Source organism: Sciurus carolinensis, chromosome X, assembly GCF_902686445.1.
Source record: "Sciurus carolinensis chromosome X, mSciCar1.2, whole genome shotgun sequence".
NCBI classification, from domain to species: Eukaryota; Metazoa; Chordata; class Mammalia; order Rodentia; family Sciuridae; genus Sciurus; species Sciurus carolinensis.
In genome coordinates this window covers 38579756-38603567 of record NC_062232.1, presented here as the reverse complement: position 1 = coordinate 38603567, position 23812 = coordinate 38579756, and the positions used below count along the sequence as shown (strand labels likewise).

The following is a 23812-nucleotide window of genomic DNA, read 5'->3' as shown; positions in this document are numbered from 1 at the left end:
GCCTCTCTGGGTTTTAGAGAATGGGAACAGTTTAAGAGGGACACATAGCTCAGTAGTAGAGTACATGTTTACAACATGAGAGGCCCTGAGTTCAATCCCGTGCAACAAAAACAAGAGGGGTATGGATTTATATAAAAAGTGAGATGGCCTATTCTTTCATGGACATGGTTCAGGTCATGTGCCCAGAGCTCCTGGCAGCCCTGTTGTCCCCATCACACTCACATTCCCTTCTTCTGCTGCCCAGAGTTGGTGTGGAGGAGCCCTCCGAAGAGGACCAGAACGAACGCCGCTGGCAATACTTCAGGTGACATAAGTGCATCCTCAGAAAACAATTAACTTGGCCTGGCTTTTCTCCTTTCTAACCTAAGATTTTCTCTTGGTGCTGATTGTTTCTTTTAGGCCAAGGGGTGGGAGGTTAAGTTAATTTTAATCATTCTCTCCACCCTTTCTCTGGGTTGATTGATGTGTCTTGATATTCCTGGAATTGTCCCCTTTCCCCACATTTTGGACAGTGTGTTGTCAACATCAAAGCCTGATTTAGCAAGTGTCTCCTTTCGGTACAACTGAATTTAGTATTAGGAGCAGCTCATTTTCAGTGACACAGATCCTTTTTCCATAACATCCTGCTTATGATCTAGTAAATAAAGTTTGTGACTCATAAAGGGAACTAGAATTTCATATTTCAACCAGGAATGAAGTGTGACTCTTCCATTCTAATTGAATACCTGTGTTGTTGTGTTTCATAAAGTATGTATTTGTGTGCTTATACCTTTTGTGGTGATTCAGAAGGTATAAAGAATATTTTAAACAAAAGGATAAATATTCTTCTAAATGCAATTTGTTTCTCAGTAGCCATCAAAGTTTATGCTATAATTATGCTTAAGGGTGGTGTAGGAACAAACAGAGTAAAAACTTTAATGTTTCTTCTTTCCTTTCTTTAGCTGTAATTGGTATGCTTTCTTCCTGATCTGATTCATGGTGCTGGTAGATAAATCAATGCAAAATATGCTTGAACTCTGTTCTTGGCATTGTAAAAGATTTCACTTCCTGGGGGCAGTGGTAAAAGTGAGCAGTACCTGTAATGGGGCAGTGATTCTGGGATATGTCTGAGATGTACCCTGTAATGATGTGCATGAAGTTAATTGTAATAGTTAAACTCACTGAAGTCATACTTTTTATACTGTAAACACACACACATGAACATACACACTAAAAAGTTCATTTTTAGGTACCTGATAAGTTATAGAGGAAGACCCTTTCCTTTGGCACACCCCACCTTATTTTGAGACAGGGTCTCACTAAGTTGCTGAGGTTGGCCTTGAAATTAGGATCCTCTCACCTCGGCCTCCTGAGTTGTTGGGATTACAGGGGTGCACAACCACACCTGGCTGAATCATCTTATCTTAAAAAAAGAAACACATGTATCATTAACTCTACTCTCCATAAGATACAAAGAATCTCTTTATTCCACTTATCTAAAGTTTTGTGTACTTTTACAAACAGTTCACTACCCTTGGCCTCTAGTAACTATGGTTTACCTCTGTTTCTATCAATTGAATTGTTTCTTCAGAATGAATTTCCAGTGTGGACAATTTTTCAAACACATGTTATACATGTAAAAAGTCTGTATTGATACTTGATTACTGTGATTAAATCAAATGTAATTTTTTTCAACTATTCAAGAATAAAGCCAGACCAACTGAAAAAAAAAAAAAAGAAGGAAGTATAAGTTATTACTTCTGGGACTTGAGGGAATTCAGATTATGACCTTGTTGTTCAAGGGTTTTATATGAAGGTGTATGTCTGATCATCTTCAAATTGGGGTACAACTCAGTGGTAGAGCGCATGCATGAGACACTGGCACCATCTCCAAAAATTAAATTAAAAAATTAAAGTAGAATACTTCTAAAGCTGCTGAGATTTCATGACATTTTGTCTGTTAACCAGAATGAACAAATTATTATACCAGAAGGAAGTTATTAATTTTTGGTACTTATTCATTCCAGAATGAGCACATCAGTTTAATTGCTTTATTTTCTCATTTGGTGTGGATTTCCACATTTGTCTAATGCTTAATGCAAGTAAGGATAATTCAGTTTATTCTGGAAGAAAAGACGGTTGTGTGTGCTCTAGTGAGCTCAGCCTACATGTATCAGGGGAATGCTAAAATATGATATAATAAAGCAGAACAAAAGTTCCAGATTTATATATGTCCTAGATCAAAAAAAACCTTGCATCAGGTTATGAACAGTTGCCTGAAACTAGGAATTTCAGAAAGTTAGGGGACCATGACAAGTCTTCTGAGACTTTAAATCTGCAATTAAAATCATGTTTCTGGTCTTTCTTGCTGCCTAGCACCACACCAAACAACCTGGCCTATTGCTTTACCTCTTGTTCCCAGAGGCCAGTTTGGTTCTGGGCTTTGCCCCAAGGGTGGGGCCTTATGTAGGGAGCCTTAGGGTCCTGTGTCATCCTTGGGGATTGGTCCAAGGGGCCCTCAAGCCTGCCAGAAAGTAATTATGAAATCACCCTAAAGTAAACAGCATTGAATGGGGAAAGAAATTATAGAAGCAGGATATTTGTGCCTCATATCCCCTATTCTGTTTTCTTCTGGGCATTTAAAAAGTAGTAGCAATCTGGGAAGCAGGTCTTCGTTTCCTTTCTTGGCATTATCCTATTAAGCACTTATATCAGTAGCAGGGACCTCCAAGAGACCCCAAGAGCCTTCCCTGGTTTCTCTGTCTGTGGGAGGGCCCAGGAGGTCCTTTCATGCTGTGTGTTGTCAAGAGTTTTAGGCTGTAGTTCAGGCAGGTGGTTGATGGCGAGTGGCGATAGTGGAGGTTGGAACTTCCATGACAAAAGGATGATAAAAACAAGGAAAAGGGGCATTGGCTAAGACTGTCCTCAGAACTGCAGTTTTCCAGGGGATGTATACAACCAGAGCTGAAGATGGCTATATTGGTTGGAGTTTAATTAACCATACGTCTCAGTTAACTAGCATTTTTCTCCTTGCCCTTCACATTTAAGAGAAGAGAATCTCAACAAAACATGCCAGAATTTATCTATAAAACAAAATCACATAATTACTGGAATCTCTGTTTATTACCTATATTTACCTATTATATAGCACCTGTGTTCATGAATCCTTATAATTTGTTGCTTTTAGACCCTGAAATAATATGAACTCATGAACATATTAGTAGGTGAATTAGGCAGGAAAATAGACTGATGTGTTTTTAAACATCTTCACCAAGGATATAATGAAGTATTCTGTTTGTAATTATGAAAAAAAATTAAGTCTAAATAGAATACCCAAATAATAACCTGTATTTGACCACTTAAGATTTTTGTCATTTTGGAAGGTCATCTTTGTGCCTCCTCTCTTACTCTCACCTGTTTCAAAATACCTCAAAGTACATTGCAGACATCATGACTTCCCATCCCTAAATACTTTAGAGTTTATCTCCTAGAAATCCAGTCTACTACATGATCATAATGCTTCTTTTACACCTAAGAAAAGTAACATGAATTTTGTGTGCTCACGTACATACACACACACACACACACACACCACACACACACACACGTGTCCTGGATCCAATCACAGCTTGCTTTTTCATGTCTGTTTAGTTTCTTTTAATCTAGAACAATCCTCCCCCCTGTTTTTTAGTCTCTTATAAAATTGATTTTTTTAAAAAAGCATTCATGATAGTTATCTCACAGAGTGACCCACAATCTGGATTTTTCTGATGTTTTCATCATGATTAGAGATAAGTAATCATTTTTGTCAAAAACTAAAAGTGATATTATACATTTCTTGTTGCATTCTATCAAGTGGTACATTTTGTCAGGCGTCCCCTTAAATGATGTCACAGTTGATCACTTGTTAAGGTAGTGAGGGCTTGCTAATGCCATATAAGCACATAGAATTGATTGTCCTCCAACCCTCTAGAATATGATGTGGTGTGTGACATGACTTTTGCATGACAACCTTCCTCGCTTTGTAGCTAACAACTCCTTCTGTCTTGGGAAAATGGTCAACCTCCTGGCTACTTTTCAGCCAGCATAGCTGCCATGGGCCAAGCTAATGCTTTCTGTTTTTCTCCTTGTCTTCCTCCCTGGTGACTTTTAGAGTTGGTGTTGACCCAGATCAAGACCCACCACCCAACAATGACAGCTTTCAAGTCTTACAAGGGGTAAGTAACATGAAATGCTTCTTTACATGGAAGAAATAATTTAAAGTAGTTAAAATTTAGTGAGCATTTGCTACATGCTGGACATTGTACCTGAACTCCTCATTTTCATCTTGAGGGGTACCGTTATCGTCCCCCATTGGAAGCTGAAGGGTAAGCATTTAAATAGTGGTTTTAAATTAGAAGTAGAAAGTGGTTTGTTTTGTAGGTGAAACAGGCCAGGAGTTAGCTAGATAACCAAGATTTGCAGAGATTTCATCTTGACAGTTCCAGACCAGTCAAAACATCCTCAGCCATTCTGCTGTTTCCTGTTGTTCCTATCTCTGTACTTAAGCACCTGTAAAACGAAATTAATGAAATTATTTGGTTGGTTTCATGTAGTAGAACTTACTATACATCTCTCATAAGATCTACACTCTAGAAACACTGAGCTTGAAATTAGGCTTAGTAACAAATTTGCTATTGCTTTTCCATGGACGTATTGAGAAACAGCAGGTACTAAGTGCTAAGGGTTCTGGCATTTAGTCCATGCACTGACAGCTAAAATAGCCACCCTCCCAGACAGGGTGAGCCTCCTGGATGGACCTGAAGAGTTTAACCTCAGTGTTCCTGTCAACCCCTGCAGGACCCTTTGACTGGGAGCATTGCACATTTGGCACTGTGAATGGACTGGCAGAAAGTTCTGCTACACTTCTGATGGCACCCCATTTGTCACACTGGAGCTATGTCACAGCTTCCCCAACCTCCTCCTCCCAAATATCACACACAGTCATGAAGAAGGGCCTGCAAAGTCAGTCCTTGCTGACCTTTTGAAAGCTGTCAAGATTGCTGTCAGACTGGGAAAAACAGGCAAACTTTAGGCTTGGTTCCCCAGGACACCCTTTTCTAAATGACTCATGCCCTTGTGCAGAAAGGACCTTATTTCTCCAAATCATCTTGGCCTGACCTTCTCTTTTCAGCGAGGCACTAACAGGACTGGAAGTGCTCAGTGATCATGAGAAACAGGGAAACAGAAATTAACGGGCTTGTCATGTTTGGGTGAAACCCTGGGTGCTTGCAGTTTCTCCTGAAATAGATCCAGGTCACATGCTCAGTGTTGTCACGAAGCTGAGATCAGAGGTAGGGAAAGTCCAGATGTTTGTCCCCCACTAAAAAAGAAAAGCCAGTTTTCTCTAAATGATCTTCCTAAAAACAACAAACAAACAGTGATATTTGATAGGAAAGCGTTTCTTAGAATAAGGACAATTTTCCTCACTGGTTCTGGAAACCCAAGGTTATAAACAGAATCATGGCTACAGAGCTACAGATCATTAGTTCATGTGGGAGAAGGAAGAAGACATTGGCTGGAACTTCTGGCTCTATGTGAGGGAAGCATAAGAATATTGTGGGCAGGACTTCAGCATTATGTCCCTGGCAAGTTTGACTCATTAGAACAAAACAAGACCAAAAAATGTAGTTGCTTGTTTCTCCAGAAGTCTTGGTGACTTTGCAACCAAAACAAAAACAAGCCCAGCTGGAAGCAAGCTGCCTGGGCCAGGATGGACTCTCACCCCATTAAAGGGGGGACTTTTCATGCCAGACCAGACACAGCTGAGATTTCTGTTGGCCGGACATAAAACACACATCTTCACTTCCTTCCCTACATTTCCAGAAGAACACTCATTGATGAAGGCCCCTTTGGAGCAGCGAAGGGACTGGGTTTATCATATCAGCAGAACCAGCACACAAGCCAGATATTATGGAATGTGGAAGAAAGGAAACCATAGTGTCAGAGTGTGTGTGCATGTAGTGAGAACTGTAGAACTTAGCTGTTTATATCTGCATCAACATAGGAGTTGGTAAGGAAAGTTTTTTTCTGGCTCTTCCTCCAGTTTTCCTACAGGTTGAAATCTGATATCCAGTCACCCAAATTTTCAAACAGTTGCTGAGGTGACTTCCTCAAATAACTACTCTCTGACCAATCCCCCTAGTTTTTTCTTTTTGTCTAACAATTGCTTCTGTTGGCCCTTGATTTCCCTTTCTTGCCACTTTTGTTGCTCTCTAGAAACTCTGAATTCATAATGTATTCATTCGCTTAACAAATATTTATTGAGCACTTCTTATATATCAGACCTTCTTGCAGACTCTGGGAATACATCTGCAAACAGACAGATGAATCTCTGTCCCGAAGGTTTTGGTGACAGTGTGATGGGGGAAGAAGGTGGAGAGTGCAGAAGGAAGGTGGTGAGGGCCTTCTTTACTGTTTCCCCCAGGGACCCCTGACCTATCCTACTACATCTACTGTCCCTGTGGGCCCAGTGGCATGGCACAATAGCTTGGAAGCTGGGAGAGAATTTGCTAAAAACTCAGTTCTCAGGCCTCATGTAGTCCTACTGAAGCGGAATCTGCACTTTCACAGTATCCCCGGGCATTTGTGTATAATTTGCAATTCAGAAACCTGGTGCAACTCTGGGAACAGATTTAAGTAGGGCTGAGATATTGTGGTTCATTGTTCCCATGACAGACAGACAGACAGACACACACACACACAAACCAAGTTGCATTGTTTGCTTTCTGTGCTCTATGAGTTTTGTGGGACTACTATAAGAAGTTACCACAAGTTTGTACCTTAAAGCAACACAGTTGGTATTGTCTGACAGTTCAGTAGATCAGAAGTCTGTTGGGCTCAGCTGGTTTCTTTACTTCAAATCCAAAAATAAAACTTGGGCAGATCTGGGCACTGGTGAAGCAGCTACTTGCAAACTCATTCAGATTGTTGATAGAAGTCAGTTCCCTGTAGTTGTAGCACTAAGATTTGGTATCCTTAATGTCTGTTTCCTGGGGACCATGCTCAGCTCCTAGAAGCCACCTGCATTTCTTCGTGGTTTCCATCTTGAAATCCAGCAACAGTGCTTTTACTGTACTATATCCATCTGCAACACCCCTTTTGCCATGTATGTAACATACGGACTCCAGAGATTAGAATATAGAATTTGTTGGTGACCATTGTTCTGCCTACCACATACCCCATTTCTGGAAAAGTAAACTATTCTCTTCATTGTAACTTTAAAATTTTTAACATGTAAGGATGGAATAAATATAACTATGAAGGCATCAGTATTCACTAGTTCTAGAAAAATTATTTTAAAGTATTGCTCTTTGCCATTCCTAGGTTTTTTGGTTCTTTTAAAATCAGCTTTCTTTTTCTTCATGATATTTGTGTGTGTTCGAGAGAGGAGAAAAGAGAGTATATATGTATTTGTCCTATCTCTCTCTGGAAAGGAGCAGATGCTGAGTCTTGCTTCTTCTGTTTCCAGCACTCACCATGATGCCTGGCATATAGTAGGTGCTTAATTAACACATAAAAGACACTCTGGGATTGTGGCTCAGTGGTAGAGTGCTTGCCTGGCAAGCATGAGGCACTGGGTTTGATCCTCAGCACCACATGAAAATAAATAAACTAGAGGTATTATGTCCATCTGCAACTTTAAAATATTAGAAAAAATAGACATTCACTGTTATAAACTCAAAAATGCTAATAAGCAGGGTTGGCCATATTTTTGAAGGGGTTTTCTCTATTAATAAGGTCAGTAAACATATTAAGAGTCCCTTGTGTAAAAAAAACCAACACAAGATAGCCCAATGACATTAATGACTAGTTTTTCCTTCAACATGTGTGCTGGGCCAGGCATGGTGGCACACACCTATAATCCCAGTGACTCGGGAGACTGAGGCAGGAGGATTGCAAGTTCAAGGCCAGCCTCAGCAACTTATTGAGGCCCTAAGCAACTCAGTGAGACCCCATCTCTAATAAAATATAAAAAAGGCTAAGGATGTACAAAGTTTTTCTTTTCTTTTAGCGGTACAAATGATTTTTATACTTAAAGAACTTAGGACAGTGTCTGATATGTGGTATGTACTCAACAAATAATAACTCATTATTAGTCACGTGACTTTGGAAATGCCAGTTAAATATTTATAAACTATTTAGCACAGTTAGAGCTTATATTGTTAATCTAGTTCGTTTCCAAGACTGTGTATGTCATTTCCAGCCCACTTTTTTTTGGGATACCTGGGATTGAACACAGAGGTGCTTGACCACGAAGCCACATCTCCAGCCTTTTGATTTACAAGTTAGAAGTGCTAACATCAATATGTGCAGTTTTTCTCCACACCAACCAATTCTCCAATTCTCTGTAAACAACTCCTAGGGATCCTCTAGTTTAACTTGATTACTACTAATGGTCTGAAGGTAGCATCAGATCCCATAGGTCAAGAGCTCAGTCCCACAAAGTTGCCCTCACTTCAGATATCAATAGCAAATTCCAAGTTTTAACCTGTATTTCTGATTGACAGTAAATTAGGAGCTCCTGTGACCTCCTCCTCAGGTTCAGTAATTTGCTGGAATGACTCATGGAACTCAGGAAAGCACTTTATTTACCATTACTGTTTATTATGGATGATACAACTCAGGAATGACCAAATGGAAGAGATGCAAAAGGCATCTCTGGGGATGGGGGTACATAGTGCTTTCATGCCCTTTTCTGGCATGCCACCCTCTTAGCACCTCACCAACTCAGAAGATCTCCAAACCTTGTGGAGGTTCTGTTACACAGGTGTGGTTAATTAAATCATGAACCATCCATGGATGACTAAACCCTCAGCCCCTCTCCTCGCCTGCCTGGAGGTGGGGGTGGAGCTGAAATTTCCAACTCTCTAAGCATAAGGTTGGTTCCTCTAACAACCAGCCCCCAGCCTCTAAGAGTCGGCTCAGTAGCATAAACTTGTGTGTGGTTGAAAGGGACAAATAAAAAATGATGCTCCTCTCACCCCAGTCACTCAGGAAAACCCAAGGGTTTTAGAAATTTTGTGCCAGGGGCTGAGGTGAAGACCAAATGTATATTTCTTTTTATATCACAATATCACAGTCCCATAATGACCCTGCAAGGTAGGCAATTCTTATCATGTCTGTGTGCTGCTAGGGATCAAACCCAAGGCCTCTCACACACTAGGCAAGTCTTTACCACTAAGCTACAACCCCTGTCATGGTAGGTGATAATTCAGATCTTCATTTTACAAATGAGGCCCCTGAATATTAGGTGACTTGCCCAGAGTTACATAGCAAAGCAAAACGCATAATCAGACTGTAGTCTGTTGAGAGGGCCTGTGATATTCACTCCAACATCTTAGAACAGTTTGTTGCTTTTTGTTTGCTTCCACTCCTTTTTTTTTTTTTTTTTTTTTTTTTTTTTTTTTTTTTTTTTTTTAGAGAAGCCAAGCTTCTGTGGTGAGCCTTGAAGAATGAATAAGGGGTTGGCCAGCAAGGCAGTACGGGTGTGAGAAAGTGAGAGGAAGAAAGGCCCTATAAGTGGCCTGAGCCAAAGACATGGGGCGTGAACCCTTCTGGTGGGAAAGCAGGTTGTGAGGAGGGGCCTGTGAGAGAGCAAATCCCTGCTTTTGCTGTGGGCAGCACAGGAATGGAAATCCCAGTCTCCAAGTGCAGGCGGGAAGGAAGCCCCGCCTTCTCCCACAGTAACCCCTGCTCAGCCCAGTGCTGAGGGAGCCCACAGGAAGGACTCTTGTGACTTCTGTGTGGTAAAGCAGTTGTGGGTCATCTTACTGATCAGATTAAGAAATTAGTTCTGTTTCACAGAACTGCCGGATTTCCTCAAAGCTACCACATGTGGATTTATCTAAGTTCTTCCTGTACCTAATCATGCTTCTGGCACCATCTCTTGGAATAAGAAGCTATTTAACATCCTCTTTACAAAGTAACACTTTTAGGTTTGTCCTGAATTTACCCTTCAGCCTCTCAGAGTCATCTCTCAGTGTTTTTTACAATTCAGGTTTTGCTGCAGAATCTGAGGTCACTTTCCCTTACTTGTAATTTCAGGGATTTATATCTCTTTGTGACCTGAGAAGACCTTTAGTTAGTTTGTCCTTAAATAGAAGCCCTTGTCTGGCTTTATTAGTTTCAATTGTCCCTTTTGGGGACTTAAAGAAATTTGTTGTAGCTTCCTTGAGGTGAGAGGGCAAGAACTTAAGTATTCCAGGGGATATAACTGCACTGTGATTTGCAGAGGCTAAAATGGCAGAGTGGAGGTGATGGTTTTATTGTTGATTTAGGAGGAATTGAAGAAACCAACCTCAGGGGATTTGTTTTGTGCCTAATGCTTAGAGGATCCTTCCTGATGGTGTTTATCATATTGCTAGGTTTTATTTCTTTAGTAAAATTCTAGAGCCTGTCACTTTATAAAGAACCATTTAATTTTTCCATAAATATATATATGCCTCTCGGAAAGATTGTCTATCACTTTTCTACTATTTCATGTGGCATTTTGAAATCTTCTTAGAGTTGTCATTAGTTAGCAATCAGTGACCCAAGGAAGGATTGTTGTTAACCAATGGAAATATTTGTGTCCTTTATTAAAATGTAAAAGAATTGGTCTCTGGGATCTCTCCTTATTTATGTTTCCTCATGCACAGAAGGGCACATTTAATGAAGCCATTTCCACATCCGTCTCTAAACATTCCTCAGTTATCATGGGGACTCATTTTTAAAAATAATCTTTGTTGTTGGAACTTTTGGAATTTAAATAGTGCTGGCCAATTTCCCTCCATCTACTTACCTATCTGCTTATCTTCTGAATGATCACTAGTTAATCCTTGGTGTTGCTGTTGCAGGTATAATTTACACTCACTGTGATTTGGAATTACTTGTGACTTTTAGTTCAGATTTTCTTTGGTTATTGTCAACTGCCCTTCACTTGCAGAGTTCCCTCTCCCAATAATATTAAAGAGGGTTATGATAAAAAAAATGGCTGTGCTTCACCAGCAGTGCGTATTTTCAGAGCTTGTCATCCAGCAACATAGAACCCCATTAGTACCCTGAAACTGCTGAAGTCAACCCAATTTGTTTCCACAGAAAAGCCCATTTTAATGCACTGAATTCAGGTCATTATTTAAAATACAAAGATGAGGACTCTTTTTTGCTTTCCATTCTGTTATGAAACAATGACAATGACAAAATGGCACTTTTGGAGTCTTAGTGCCATGCATCACTTTTGTTTTGTCCCTGTTTATTTACTTTTAATTTTTATTGGTACATTATAATTGTGCATAATATTGGGGTGCATTATGCCATACTCATACATACACATAGCATAATTTGATCAGTCTCATTCCCCAATACCTTCCCTTGCTGTCCCTTTCTCCTTAATGCTAATTCACTTGCTCTACTCTACTATCAACCTGAATTTTATATTAACTATGCTGCTTTTAATACTTGCACAGAACAGACTTTCCAAACCTCAAATTAATGTCTGATTTTTCAGGTTAGTTTCAAAATTAAATGATGAGGATGGTTGAGTTGGAATAGCAAGGAATTTGCTACTTTAGGGTAAATAAAATACCAGATTTTTCTAATTCTGGCTCTGTTTCCCCTGCCCACTGACCCCACTTTCCTACAGCTGGAAGGGAAACAAGTTATCAGGTAACCTGGAGCACCTGGGAAGGACTGCAGAGAACCCTTTGATTAGCTTGTCAGGAAACTCAACAAAAAGTGTGGCATTTCTAGGCCAACCTTGGAGGGACCTGGAAAGTTGGTTTTATAGAGACTTTTTAAATATTTGTTGTATATTGATTTATGACTTGCAAGGATCTAGACTATTTTAGAATTATTATTTAATTATTTAATATTTGATTATTAATTTAAAGGCACTTTGAGGAAAATTACAATGCCAGAAGAAATTTTGAACTAATTTCTAGTTGATCTACCCATAGATATAACCAATACTTTTTACTTTGGGGGTTGATTTTTCTCTCTTTGGGTTTACTCGGTTTCTACTAAAGAATTACCTTTCAATATATCTTCAAAGCTTTGGTGACATGGTATTTGATAATGTGTTTTAGATCTATAAATGCTATAGTTCATAGGTTGGGGGATATAGCTCAGTGGTAGAGTCTAGAATGCACCAAGCCCTGGTTCCATCCCAGCCCTACTAAAAAAGTTACAGTTTAAAAAGAAGTTCTCCCTCTATCTTTCTGATCCTTTTTCTGCAACTAAACATGTGTCCTCTTGTTTGTTCCTAGGATGGCCCAGATTCTGCTGGAGGAAACCGTACAAAGCAGGAGAGTGCGTGGATATTCAGGCTGTGGTACAGCTTTGACCACAAGTATCCTTTTAAGTGGCAACCCATGTTCATTAGATGTTGACAGTAAAATTCACTTGTTGGGTTGTCAGTGCATGAGTTCTGATGAGTAAAGAAAGATGAGCACTTGGGACAGGTATAGTCATTCCTCTCTTGGGACACATATGTTGATCAGGTAGTCCTGGCAAGCAAGCATCCTCTGGTCAAGAGGAATGTTTGCTTATCATTTGAGTAGCTGCCCTACAGCCTGGTGGACTCGTGGCTTTTGAGAGCTTTGTGCCCAGAATTATGCCTTTGTAGGTAAATTAGTTAAAATAACACAGTGAGCCATGCTTTGGTCAGGAAGGAAAGTGGAGCTTGAGCAATTAATCCATGTAGGGAGGGAATCCCTGTTATTGAACTTGACCAAGTCTGATCTTATAGTTGTGTATCTGGGCCACATGCATGGCAGACCCTATCCTAGCAGCTTTACTTAGTCCCAGATGAAGATTAAAAAACAAAAAGTTAAACCTACATGATCTTTTACATTGACATAGTAATCAAATGGGCAGATGGCTTATTATAAATAGTTTTGGGATACATTGAAAATGCTCAAAAATTTTTTATTGAACTATAACAGATGCACAAGTATGTAAGTCATAAGTGCTTTGCAAATTATTATTTTCATTTAATACCAAACCAGTTAAGAAACAAAATTACCAGCTTCCCTCATGCAATAACTCCCTTACTCCCCTTCCTCCACCCTATGCATTGCCACTTTTCTGTCTTCTAGCAACACTTAACAGTTTTACCTGTTTTTAAACCTAATATAAATGAGACAATTTAATGTATGTGTGTGTTTATATATAAGTGCCTGTTTTGTTAGTATGATTCATCCATGTGATTGTTGGTAGCTCTAGTTCATTTGTTTTCATTGCTGCATAGTATTTCATTGTGTGACGATATCACAATTCTATTGATGAACACTCAGAATTCTAACTTGGAGCTGCTATGAAAAATACTGCTATGAACATTCTCGTATACATCTTTGATGTACTATACATATGTTTTGTTGGGAATATACAGAGGAATGAAATTTCTGGGGCATAGGATGTATGTAGGTTTAATTTCAAAAGCTAGTACAAAACAGTTTTCCAAAATGATAATACTACCTTACACATTCAACCACTAGTCTATGAGAGCTCCGGTTACTCCATTTCTTTACTAACAGTTGGTATTGTCAATCTTTTAAATTTTTAATATTCCAGTGGTTTTGTAATGATATCTCATTGTGGCTTTAATTTGCATTTCTCTGATAACTAATACGGTTGAGCACTTTTTCATATATTTACTGGCTATTCAGTGTATTCCTTTATGAAGTACCTGTTCAAGGTACTGTTTGCCCTGTTTTCTGTTGGGTTGCCTGCCTTTTTCTTACTGATGTGTAAGAGTTCTTTATGTATTCTGAATATGAATCTTTTGCTAATTACATATGATAAAAATACCTTCACCCACTTTGGTTTTTTTTTACTGTTATGTATAATTATGCTTAATATTGGGATTCATTGTGACATATTCATATGTACACATAATTTGCTTCAATTCATTCCCCAGTACTTCCTGTTTTCCTCTCTTTCTCCTACTCTTGGTACCTTGCCTGTTTCCCTTATAAACTACCTTTTGATGGATAAAAGGCCTTAATCCAATTGATTGATCTTTTCTGTTCTGATTAGTCTCTTTGAAGTCAGTTTCCTGTGTTATCTTCTAGAAGCTTTATTGTTTATCTTCTCTGTATCTGAGTTTTTTTCTGAGTGATTAGGCATGGACAATGAAAAACTCTAGATAATTAATCTGAGATGCTCTGGATGAGGTCATCATCCTTCAGAGATGATTTAAGCTTCTGTCTGCTGAGTGGCTAGGCTGTGAACATTAGCAATTTCAGATCACCTTAATCCAATTGGGAATAAAGGTGATTTGAAGCTAGACTTGAATTCCTCTGAGGAACTCAGTTTTCTCTTTGCCTTTTTGTCTAGGGACCCATCCTAAAGCCTCAGGTATTCACATTTTCTTCTTTGGTAGGCCCTGGGCTCATTTTTGTCAGACTCATTCTATCTTTGTGAGTCTGCCAGATGCTGTGCTCAGATTCTCAGGTGCCATGAGGGAAATTGGTGCTTACCATGTAGGTGGCTCACCTCTTGGATTTCCTTCTTCCCAGATTCTGGTCCTCTTTACTGCCTGAGTAGCTTTCCAAAGCCATGAGGCAGTAGGTTTTGTCTTGTTTCATTTTGTTTTATTTTACCCAGCTTTTTAGTTGTTCTCAGTGGAAAGGTTAGTCCAATTACCTTGTTTACTATTAACTGAAATATAACCTCCAGGGATATTTTAAAGCCACATGAACTTTGTCTACATTGTAATCCAGAATGTGTATGTAGAGAAAATTGAAGAGAGTCTGTGGGAGGGGATAAAATGCTAAAGTGATAAGAAATTGATTCTCTGAAGAGAAACAGAAGTAATCTCTAAAGTCTATCTGAATCTAAATTTTAGTGGCTTTGGGATTTACACTTTTTAATTTGGAGAAGAGAACCTAAGAAGAATGTAAGTAGGCACAAAGAGTTCAAAGAATTAGATGAGGAAAGTGGGCATGGTCCATGCCTGTTTCCATATCATCACAGATGATCTGGCAGAAAAGATGTGCTTTGGCTACATCAGAAGAGAGTTCATGTGGACTTGAATGACTCCCACAGGGTGACAGGAGGAAGTGCGGGACCTCTTTCCCAGAACAAGTCTTAAATGGGATAGACAGGCCTCCAGTTTAAGATGAGAGGCTCAGCATGCATATACACCTTCCTTTCTCCCCAGATCTCCCTGAAATCACAGAAGAGATGTTTATAATTATTTGGAAGACCAGAGATAGTGGGAATTACAGCATAGAAGATTTAGCCCAAGACAAAAGTGAATCTTGAGCCATTTTGCTCAGGTGATTTATTTAAGAATGTTGTTGTTAGGAACAGCTCTAACAGGTACTTATTGTGTGAACAGATTAATAGGTAGCTTGCAATTTTCTCCTCAGTTTCTAGATCTCTAAAGGAAGTAGACACTGCCTTGGGGGTTTGCTTTGTAGAGAAACAGATCTTGAGGACACCAAAGATTTTTCCCTCCAGAGTAACCCCTCCTATTTTTGCCATTGTATGAATCCCCAGCCTGCCTGATGAACTGAGAAATTAGATAAATACATAAGGGTTGGGTTTGCCAAAATAAACAATTCCAAATGTTAGCTTTCAAATGTTTCTAATAAAATCCTTTGAAAGCATTGAGAGATTTTTTCCAGTTATGGTATAAGAGTAGATTATTAGAAAAATGAGTAAATAAAACAAGAGGTTCTTAGAAATTAAAAGTAAGATTTCTGAAATTAACAATAGAAATTTAATGAATAGTGTAACTACGTAAATGTAGTGAAGACTGAATTGTTGATTTGGAAGATAAAATTGAGAACAAAACTCGAAGAATTAGAGCAGAATGTCAGAAACATGTAAGAGAGGAGTGTTAGGCTGTGGAGTTTAGACAAGGATGACCCAAATCACTTAGCAGGATCTGAAAGGGAAAGATGGAGACTATGGAAGAAAAGATATACCAAAGAAATAATAGAAGAAAAATTCCCACAGCTAAGGAAGATACTTGTCTCTAGAGTATAAGGACTCACCAAGTATGTGAATAGGATGGACATATTCCAGAGGCATTCCAAAACAACAGGAGGAAAAGAAGTAACTTTTAAGGCTTCCAAAGAGAAAAACAGGTAAACTCCAAAGGCAAGAATCAGAGTATTAGAATTCTGTTGAGCAATATTTTCAAAGTTTTAGGATAAAAAGAAAAGTCTAATAAACCTACAATTCTACACCTAAACTGTCAATCACAACTGAGAGAATAAGGAGTGTGGTTTTCAGACATGTAAGAATTCAGAAAGGTTAGCACCATATAGACTGAAACATATAAGAAAAATAACTTATGGATCAGACAAAACAAAGCTCAAAAAAGGGGACAATGTTGAAGATTGTTGTAATCCACAAGAAGTGAACAAAAAATATTGAAAGATTCTTAATTTAGCAATACACTCTAGAATTCTCTCTGACTCACAAAGTTTAAATGACAAAGAATTATTTTTCATTTTATGTTACTCCAACCACTCTGCTTGGTTCTACAGTGAATAATATTCATATGATGACATTATTGCACTTTTTGTGTGTGCCAGAGATGGAACCCAATGACTCATGTAAGGTAAGTGTTCTACAACTGAGCTACACCCCTGGCCCAGTGACATTACTATAAATGCTGATTTATTGGTTTCTGACACACTTAATCTATAGAAAAAAACAGAATTTACTTATAAAATAGAATGCATATCTTCAGTATAAAATTAATTATAGAAATTGGAAAGCGACAAGCAGTATTAATGAATGAAATTTATCATTCTTCATAGGAGGGACTTAAACTTCAGACTACAGCTTATAAATCAAGAAATATAGGAAAATGTATTGTATAAAGGTGTAAAGTCAGTTATCAGACCAATTAGTGTAACTCAACAATTTGAGTATTTTAAAGTATGTATGTTTATATACTAATCTTTTTAAGGAAGTTGTTTTAGTCCTTCTGGATTTGGGGAAATGTGGCTTGCCTTTGAAGTGCCTGAGGCAGGGAACTGCAGGGTAGCCTCTGGCTTCCCCCTTGACTCTTCACTGTTCATCTCTGTACAAATCAGAGCCTCTGTCATCTTCTGAGTAGAGACAGGAGAAAACTGATAGGCCTGTAGGGACTGTTCCCAAACTGAGTGTGTGCCTGTCCTGCACTTGTCCCCAGGACTGTGGTTAAAGGACAGCAACCAAAAGGGGGCTTGTTCTGTCTTTAAAGTGCTCCAGCAGAGTCCTCATGTCCATCCTTCTTCATTGAGTAATTCCCAACGAGAAACATCTCTGTGTCCCTCTTCCATTTCCTCCTTGGAGAAAGCTTCTTCCCTTGTGTGATGCTCTAAACGAAGGCAGGAATTGAGGGTGCACTGAACAGTCCATTCCCTTAGGCAAAGACCACTAGGGCATTTTCTTGTCTTTCTTCAGTCTCTTGTCCATCCCCGTGGTGGCCATCTGAGACTCCATCTTTTCCACATCCCTTAGGGTGTAGGTCTTAGAACAGGCCTCTTTCATAATGGGGCAGGTGCTTCGTGGTGCTTCCAATATAGGGCTATGCATTTGGAAGCACAGATAGCCATTAACTGACAAACTCTGAACTGTCTGCACATCAGTTGACTTTCATGTTAGAGCAATGGTCTGGACCAGGCCTGTTTGGCTCCTGTGGGACATTGGGCAACTTTTTGGAGACAAAGTTATTGTCAGAACTTGGGGAGGGGAATAATAAGAGTACTACTGGCATCTAGTGGGTAATAGCCAGAGATGCTGCTCAACATCCTGCCACAACAAAGAATGATCTAGTCCTAAATATCAGTAGTGTCAGGGTAAAGAAGTCCTGTGATAGAGTCTGGGAGAAAGGTAACTGATTCCCTATAATGGGAAGTTGAGAGGTTTATGGACTAAATAACCTTACTGAAACAATTTCACCATGCCAAGTCTCAGTTTCCTCTTTTGTAGTAGCCCCAGGTTGCTTCTGAGGTCCTGTCCAACTCAAACATTTCTGCTGTATGCTCTGTAGGTAGAGTGGTTTAACAAGGATACTTATAGAGAACAAGGGCAGAGGGGACTCAGGAGTTGCAGTACCTGTCCCCTGAGGGACACTATCTCCTTTTTCCAAGATTTGAGTTGGTTGTGTTTCAAAAGCTGAAATGCTAATTGGAACCAAAACAAAAAGTCAGAAGAGTGTTCTAATCAATCAAATATTCTTTTTAACTGACAATTGAAAATCAATTGGACCTGTGAGTTACTAGTTACCTTTTAAGGCTAATGAGATGTACCTCAGACTTCATTTCATACTGTTGCAGGAGCAAGTATTTCCTGTGTTGTATTGGTAAAAAGGAGAGAAAGCTTTTTGTGGGTAGAATGTAGGAAAGTTTACTCTTTGGGATTTAAAAAAAACTTGTTGTGCATGTGTTTCCTTTGTCGCTGTTTCTCCTTAATTTCTTTTTAAAGTTACTTGAAACCCATCCTCACGCACAGCGGCCCCCCGCTAACCACCACTCTTCCCGCCTGGTGTGGTTTGCTAGCTCGATGTCTGACTAGTCCCCAGGTGTACGACGTAAGTACAGCATGTCAGCATTGTGTTCCTTCTGCTCACCCTGCCAGGGAAACCTCTTACCTAGGAAGATGAAACTTATCACACTCAGACCTCCACATCCTCACATTTTGCTTGTCTAATTAGATGATTAGAAATGGCCAATTTACATATGTTTATATTCTTTGCACAGTAACAGAGAAACCTTTTACCAGGGTTATGAGGACTCCCAAACATGAGCAACTGTGATAGAATAGATTGGGAATCAGAACAGCTAGGTTGGGATCCAAGCTCCAACAGGGCATTGAAGTGCTTTGCACCTTAGTTTTCTTACCTGTAAAATAGGCCTGGTATTACAGGCTGGCTGTGAGCATTAAATGCTAAGGTACATTCTGAACTACAAAGCATTTCACAAATGTGAGGATTCCTTTTGTAAATATTTATGTTTATGTGGTTGAATCCTTTCTTCCCACTTTCCAATGTTAGAAATACGATTAGCACAGTATGCAAAGAATATCCATGTTGTGGACATCTTAGACTTAGGGCTGACTCTTGAGCTCCTGTGTGTGTTATGGGGAGGCGAAGTAGAGAGAGCAAGCAGCTACCTACATGGAAGGAGTGGAGTGGAGGGCAAAGGCTTCCTCCTTCCCCATCTCTCCTCCATCCTAATCATCTTGTCATTAACACAGTCATTTTACCCTAGGAGGAAAAAGATTCTTAAATTTTTGTGCAGCTATGCAGCTCCCAAAGGCTAATTTCATTCTCTGAGTCATACCACGAAGAAGCAGGTACCACAGCATTACAGTTGAGGAAAGTAATCTCAGGGACGATGTAAGCTGTTCACAGTCCCATGATTGTTAATTGGTAGAGCCAACACCCTAATATAAGTCTTCAAATAATTAGCAAAGAACCTGCAGTTTATTTGATCAGTGATGAGAAAGCAGAATGCAAGGCCCAGGTCTGAAGGACAAGGGTCCTAAACAGTAAGTTCTAACAGGGCACAGGGTGGGGGCAATAGGGTTAGGAAAGGTAGTACACATTCAGGTGGTACCAAGGAGAAAGGGATGTGAACACCATCGATAATCAGGGGACATGGAATGGAGGGGAAGGGAAGCCAAGACTGGAGGATGCAGCTCCTTGGATGGCATGTTCTTACTCTGTGAACAGGGATTACAACTGCCAAGTCATTAAGTATTGTACCCACTGCTACCCTGCAGTCAGAGAACCCAGCAGCTCTGTGTATCTGTCATCTCAAAGCCCCCAGGGCCTCTGCTTAGTCCCTCAGAAGAAGGCAACTGTTAAAAAGGCCAAATGGGCAGTGACAGAACTTTACACCTGCAAAACCAGATGAGCTGCCTCCTTGGGAAAGCAGGTTCTACCTAGTAAGAATGATATTCTGCCCCAGCATTTTCTTTGAATTTTCACTGAACTTGAGAATAGCATTCATGAATGTCTCCTTCTAAAGATAGTCAAGCCCGCCAGCATCCTCAGATCCTCCCCATATAAAAATGAAAATCTGGGAGGCACAGTGGCATGTGCCTGTAATCCCAGCAGCTTGGGAAGCTGAGGCGGGAGGATCACAAGTCCAAGATCAACCTCAGTAACTTAGTGAGGACCTAAGCAACTTAGACCGTGTCTCAAAATTAAAAAGAAAAAAAAAGAACTGGGAATGTAGATCAGTAGTAAAGCACCCCTGGGTTAAATCTCCAGTACCAACATAAATAAATAAATAAAAATAATATTAAAAATGAAAATCCTGTGCCACATGAAATAAACTGTTTCAGACTACAAAATAATGGGCAGTAGGGCTAGGGAAGAAGCTCAGTGGTATAGCACTTTCCTAATATGTGTGAGGCCCTGAGTTTTGTTTCCAGTACAAACAAACACAAGAAAACACCTCCAGTAGAATGGTGAGAATATCATTTTTCCAGAATTGTTCTTGCTTTGTAAATGATTTTTAACAATCATGGTAACTTTTTATTATAATACCTTTCAGCATAAACAATAATGGTAGTGTTCTTTTATATCAGAAGGACACAAACCAATAGATTAAAAAGTTAGTTTTTATAATTTCTTATCCAGCTACTACGTACATAAGAAATGCCATCTTGTTCTGAAGGCTGAATGGTTTGCTCATAGTGGACCTGTCTAAAGTGGAAGTGTGGCCACTTGAAGGCATGTCATCATTGAGACAAAGCATGCTGAGGTGCTACCACTGTGTGAAGCTCCAACTAATCACACCTTACAAATCTTCTGTGATCAGAAGTTTACTAACTATCCCCTTGTTCATACATTAGGGATATCAGGACTAGTTTGGACTTAGTAAAGGTACAGTCATGTACCTTTAAACTGTTTCTCTCACCAGTTCAAGAAACTACTCAAGGTTTGCTTCCTGGAGCAGTGTTTGGGCTCTGGACTTGCCATAGCCAACTTAAGATGGGGTGTCTTGGGTTACCAGGAACAACCACCCTCAATGCTGCTGCTGCCCCTTTGTGCTGGGGTCCAGGGTCTCAGCCACCTCCAGATACAGCGAGATCTGCTGCTGAATGAATGGTAGCAAAGGATCTTTTCAGAGTCAATAGTCGAGGAACCCAAAGTTGAGAGAGGTGGAGGGGCTCCCTGTGGAGTGCAGTGCTGGGTGAGAGTCTCTCACTCAGCACTTCTTGTGGCTGTTTTGATAGTTGTTATGTGGTTCTCACCCATCACCTGTAGAGTGTTTTGTACTTGGCCAAGTTTATTTGGAGGTATCTAGGATGTTCATCATTCATTAGTTCCATAAACTTCAGACCACTTAGGTTTGTTATCCACTAAGAAACAGTGTTCTTCCACTTTTGAAGAGACTTGTGCTTATTTTCAGCGCACAAATTCCCACAACACTCTTGTTTTGGGGGTTATTTCACTGCACTTTTTATAGCAGCCTTTAAGGGACAACTAGTTATATGATATAGACCTTCAGGTTCCCTACACTTCCATGGATCCTATCATCTAGAATTACAGGGAGTGAGTTGGTCAGCTTTATGTAACACTCATTAAGCTTTTTTTGTGTTTTTAGTTGTAGATGGACACAATACCTTTATTTTATTCATTTATTTATATGTGGTGCTGAGAATCAAACCCAGTGCCTCAGACGTGCTAGTAGGCAAGCACTCTACCACTGAGCCACAACCCCAGCCCTCATTAAGCTTTGATATAGGAGTCACTCTCCAACTGGGTCTCAAGATGTTTTTGTTTTTGAATGACTGCTCCTTGGATACTATCTGGACCGGTGGGTGTCATAAATGGAATGGGTCAGTATCCAGTGTTATTTTTTCTCCCACCAGTGAATTTTATCCCTCTGTAAGAACAATCAGGTCACACTGGAGTTTATGTCCAGGGTGACATGGTGGGCTTTCCTTCATTTGTAGAATTACCCTCACATGCAGTTCGTCTGTGTTCCTCTCTGTTCATTTTTGGCTCTAAACCTTGAAATAGTATAGTATGTACCAGGACTGTCTCCCTGCATATTGGAAGGTGAAAGTCTTGGCAGACAGATTTTGACAGAGATGGACAAAACCATTATTTAGCACATGTCTGAACAGTAGAACTGGGACATGCTAAGACAAGGAAGCAGGATTCCCTGGGAGTGGAAACCCAAATGGGGCACATGATGTCATTTGTTATTGAACTATCAGAGAACAGATCGAGCTTTAGGACTTTCTAAACACTAAGGCAGAGGAAGAAATTTGGGAGTTTGGAGCAAGTTTTAGAACTGTGCTCTAAGATTATCTGAGTACAGAATTTGTTTTTCATCATGCATCTCTACCCTGCCTCCTTCCAGTGGGGATTTGAGACAGCAAGTGAGAGGAATTGCGTGCTCGCCTGTTAAAAATGCTGGAGCACTGGTTAAGGGGAGTCACATTGTGAACTATGTATGAAGAAGTTGACATCACTGACAAACAATGCAGAAAACAAGCATGTGCTTGTCACCAGTAAATACACAGGAGATGCACTGGGAGAGAAGTGAGATAGACTCAACCCAGGAATCCTTATAGCTCAGTGTGTTTACCAGGCCTTCATGTAGCACCTACTACAGGTTGAGTGTCCCTTATCCAAACTGCTTAGGACCCAAAGTACTTTAGATCTCAGAACATTTTTTTTTGGATTTGGAAATATTTGCACATATGTAATGAAATATATTGGGTATAGAACAAGTCTAAACACAGAATTCATTTATGTTTCATATATACCTTTTGTGCTTGGCCTGAAGGTAGTTTTAGACAATATTTATAATAATTTTGTGATAAAACAAAGTTTGAGAGCTATCAGACTTGTTTGATGTCAACACTCAAAAAGTTTCTGATTTCAGATACAGGGATGCTTAATCTATATGAGATAAGTACCATCAAGGAAGGGCACCAAGAAGAGGGAAGGAGATCATTGCCCTTTGGTGGTTTATCATCTAGATGGGGAGTCCAGGTTGCACTTGGGGCAGGCAATGTGCCCATGATCTTGAGCAGCATGAATGACCAGGGTGGTATCCTAGACAGAGGAGGCCCTGACACATAGGGAACATAGGAATTCAGGTGTGTTAGCCATCCAAGTTGCAGTCTTTGACAGCCCTCAATACAGCAGAGCCATGACCCTCTCCTTGTTTTGCTGGTGAAACCCACTGGAGGGAGAAAGATTCTTTCTGACCTCACTCTATCTCCTGATATTCTCCCCACCATCTGGTAGTTTCAAGAGGCTCTGACTTTGTTAACGCCTGCCTTGTTTAGCCTTGTCTGTTTTGCTACAACCATTGCTTCACATAAGATGCCATTCCAGTCCTTTTCCTGACCAGCTGAATTTTTACATCCTTTATGTGAAGAAAAAAAAAACAATCTAGAGGCAGTATAAATTCTAACTCTGCTTCCTGTCAGCTGGACAACCTCAGGCATGTTTTACTGATTCTATTAGATCAGGCTTTCTACTCTGATCAGGGAGTTTACACCCTTCACAGGGGAGGGGTAAGGATCAAATGAGGGCTTATGTGAAGTTCCTGACAGGTGTATTATAGAAGCTCAATAAAATATATGCTTTGTTTTTATCACTTGCTTCATGCACCTCAGGACAGTCTTCCCATCAGGGTTTTTCTGTGGAAATACCAGAGTGAAAATGGAGGAAATGCTAATCATGGTTTGTCTGCTCCACTCAGTTGCTGACGAGGACAGACTAGTTCAGGTGTAAACAAAGTGGGTTTTGGATGCTTAGTGTAGAGCAGGAGGCCCACCTGAAAGACCTACCCAGAGAAAAGAGTCCTGGAAACCTATTTCCAGTGATTGC

At 39.9% G+C, this 23812-nt stretch overlaps 1 protein-coding gene across 1 annotated transcript in view; it reads left to right on the top strand.

The window, feature by feature from the left end:
* The window catches only part of Slc9a7 (solute carrier family 9 member A7), a 154506-nt gene that overhangs the window by 123000 nt on the left and 7694 nt on the right, over positions 1–23812 (top strand). The window contains 4 exon segments of the mRNA XM_047535667.1: positions 245–304; positions 4133–4196; positions 12264–12346; positions 18430–18535. Of these exon segments, the coding sequence (XP_047391623.1) occupies positions 245–304; positions 4133–4196; positions 12264–12346; positions 18430–18535 (313 nt within the window).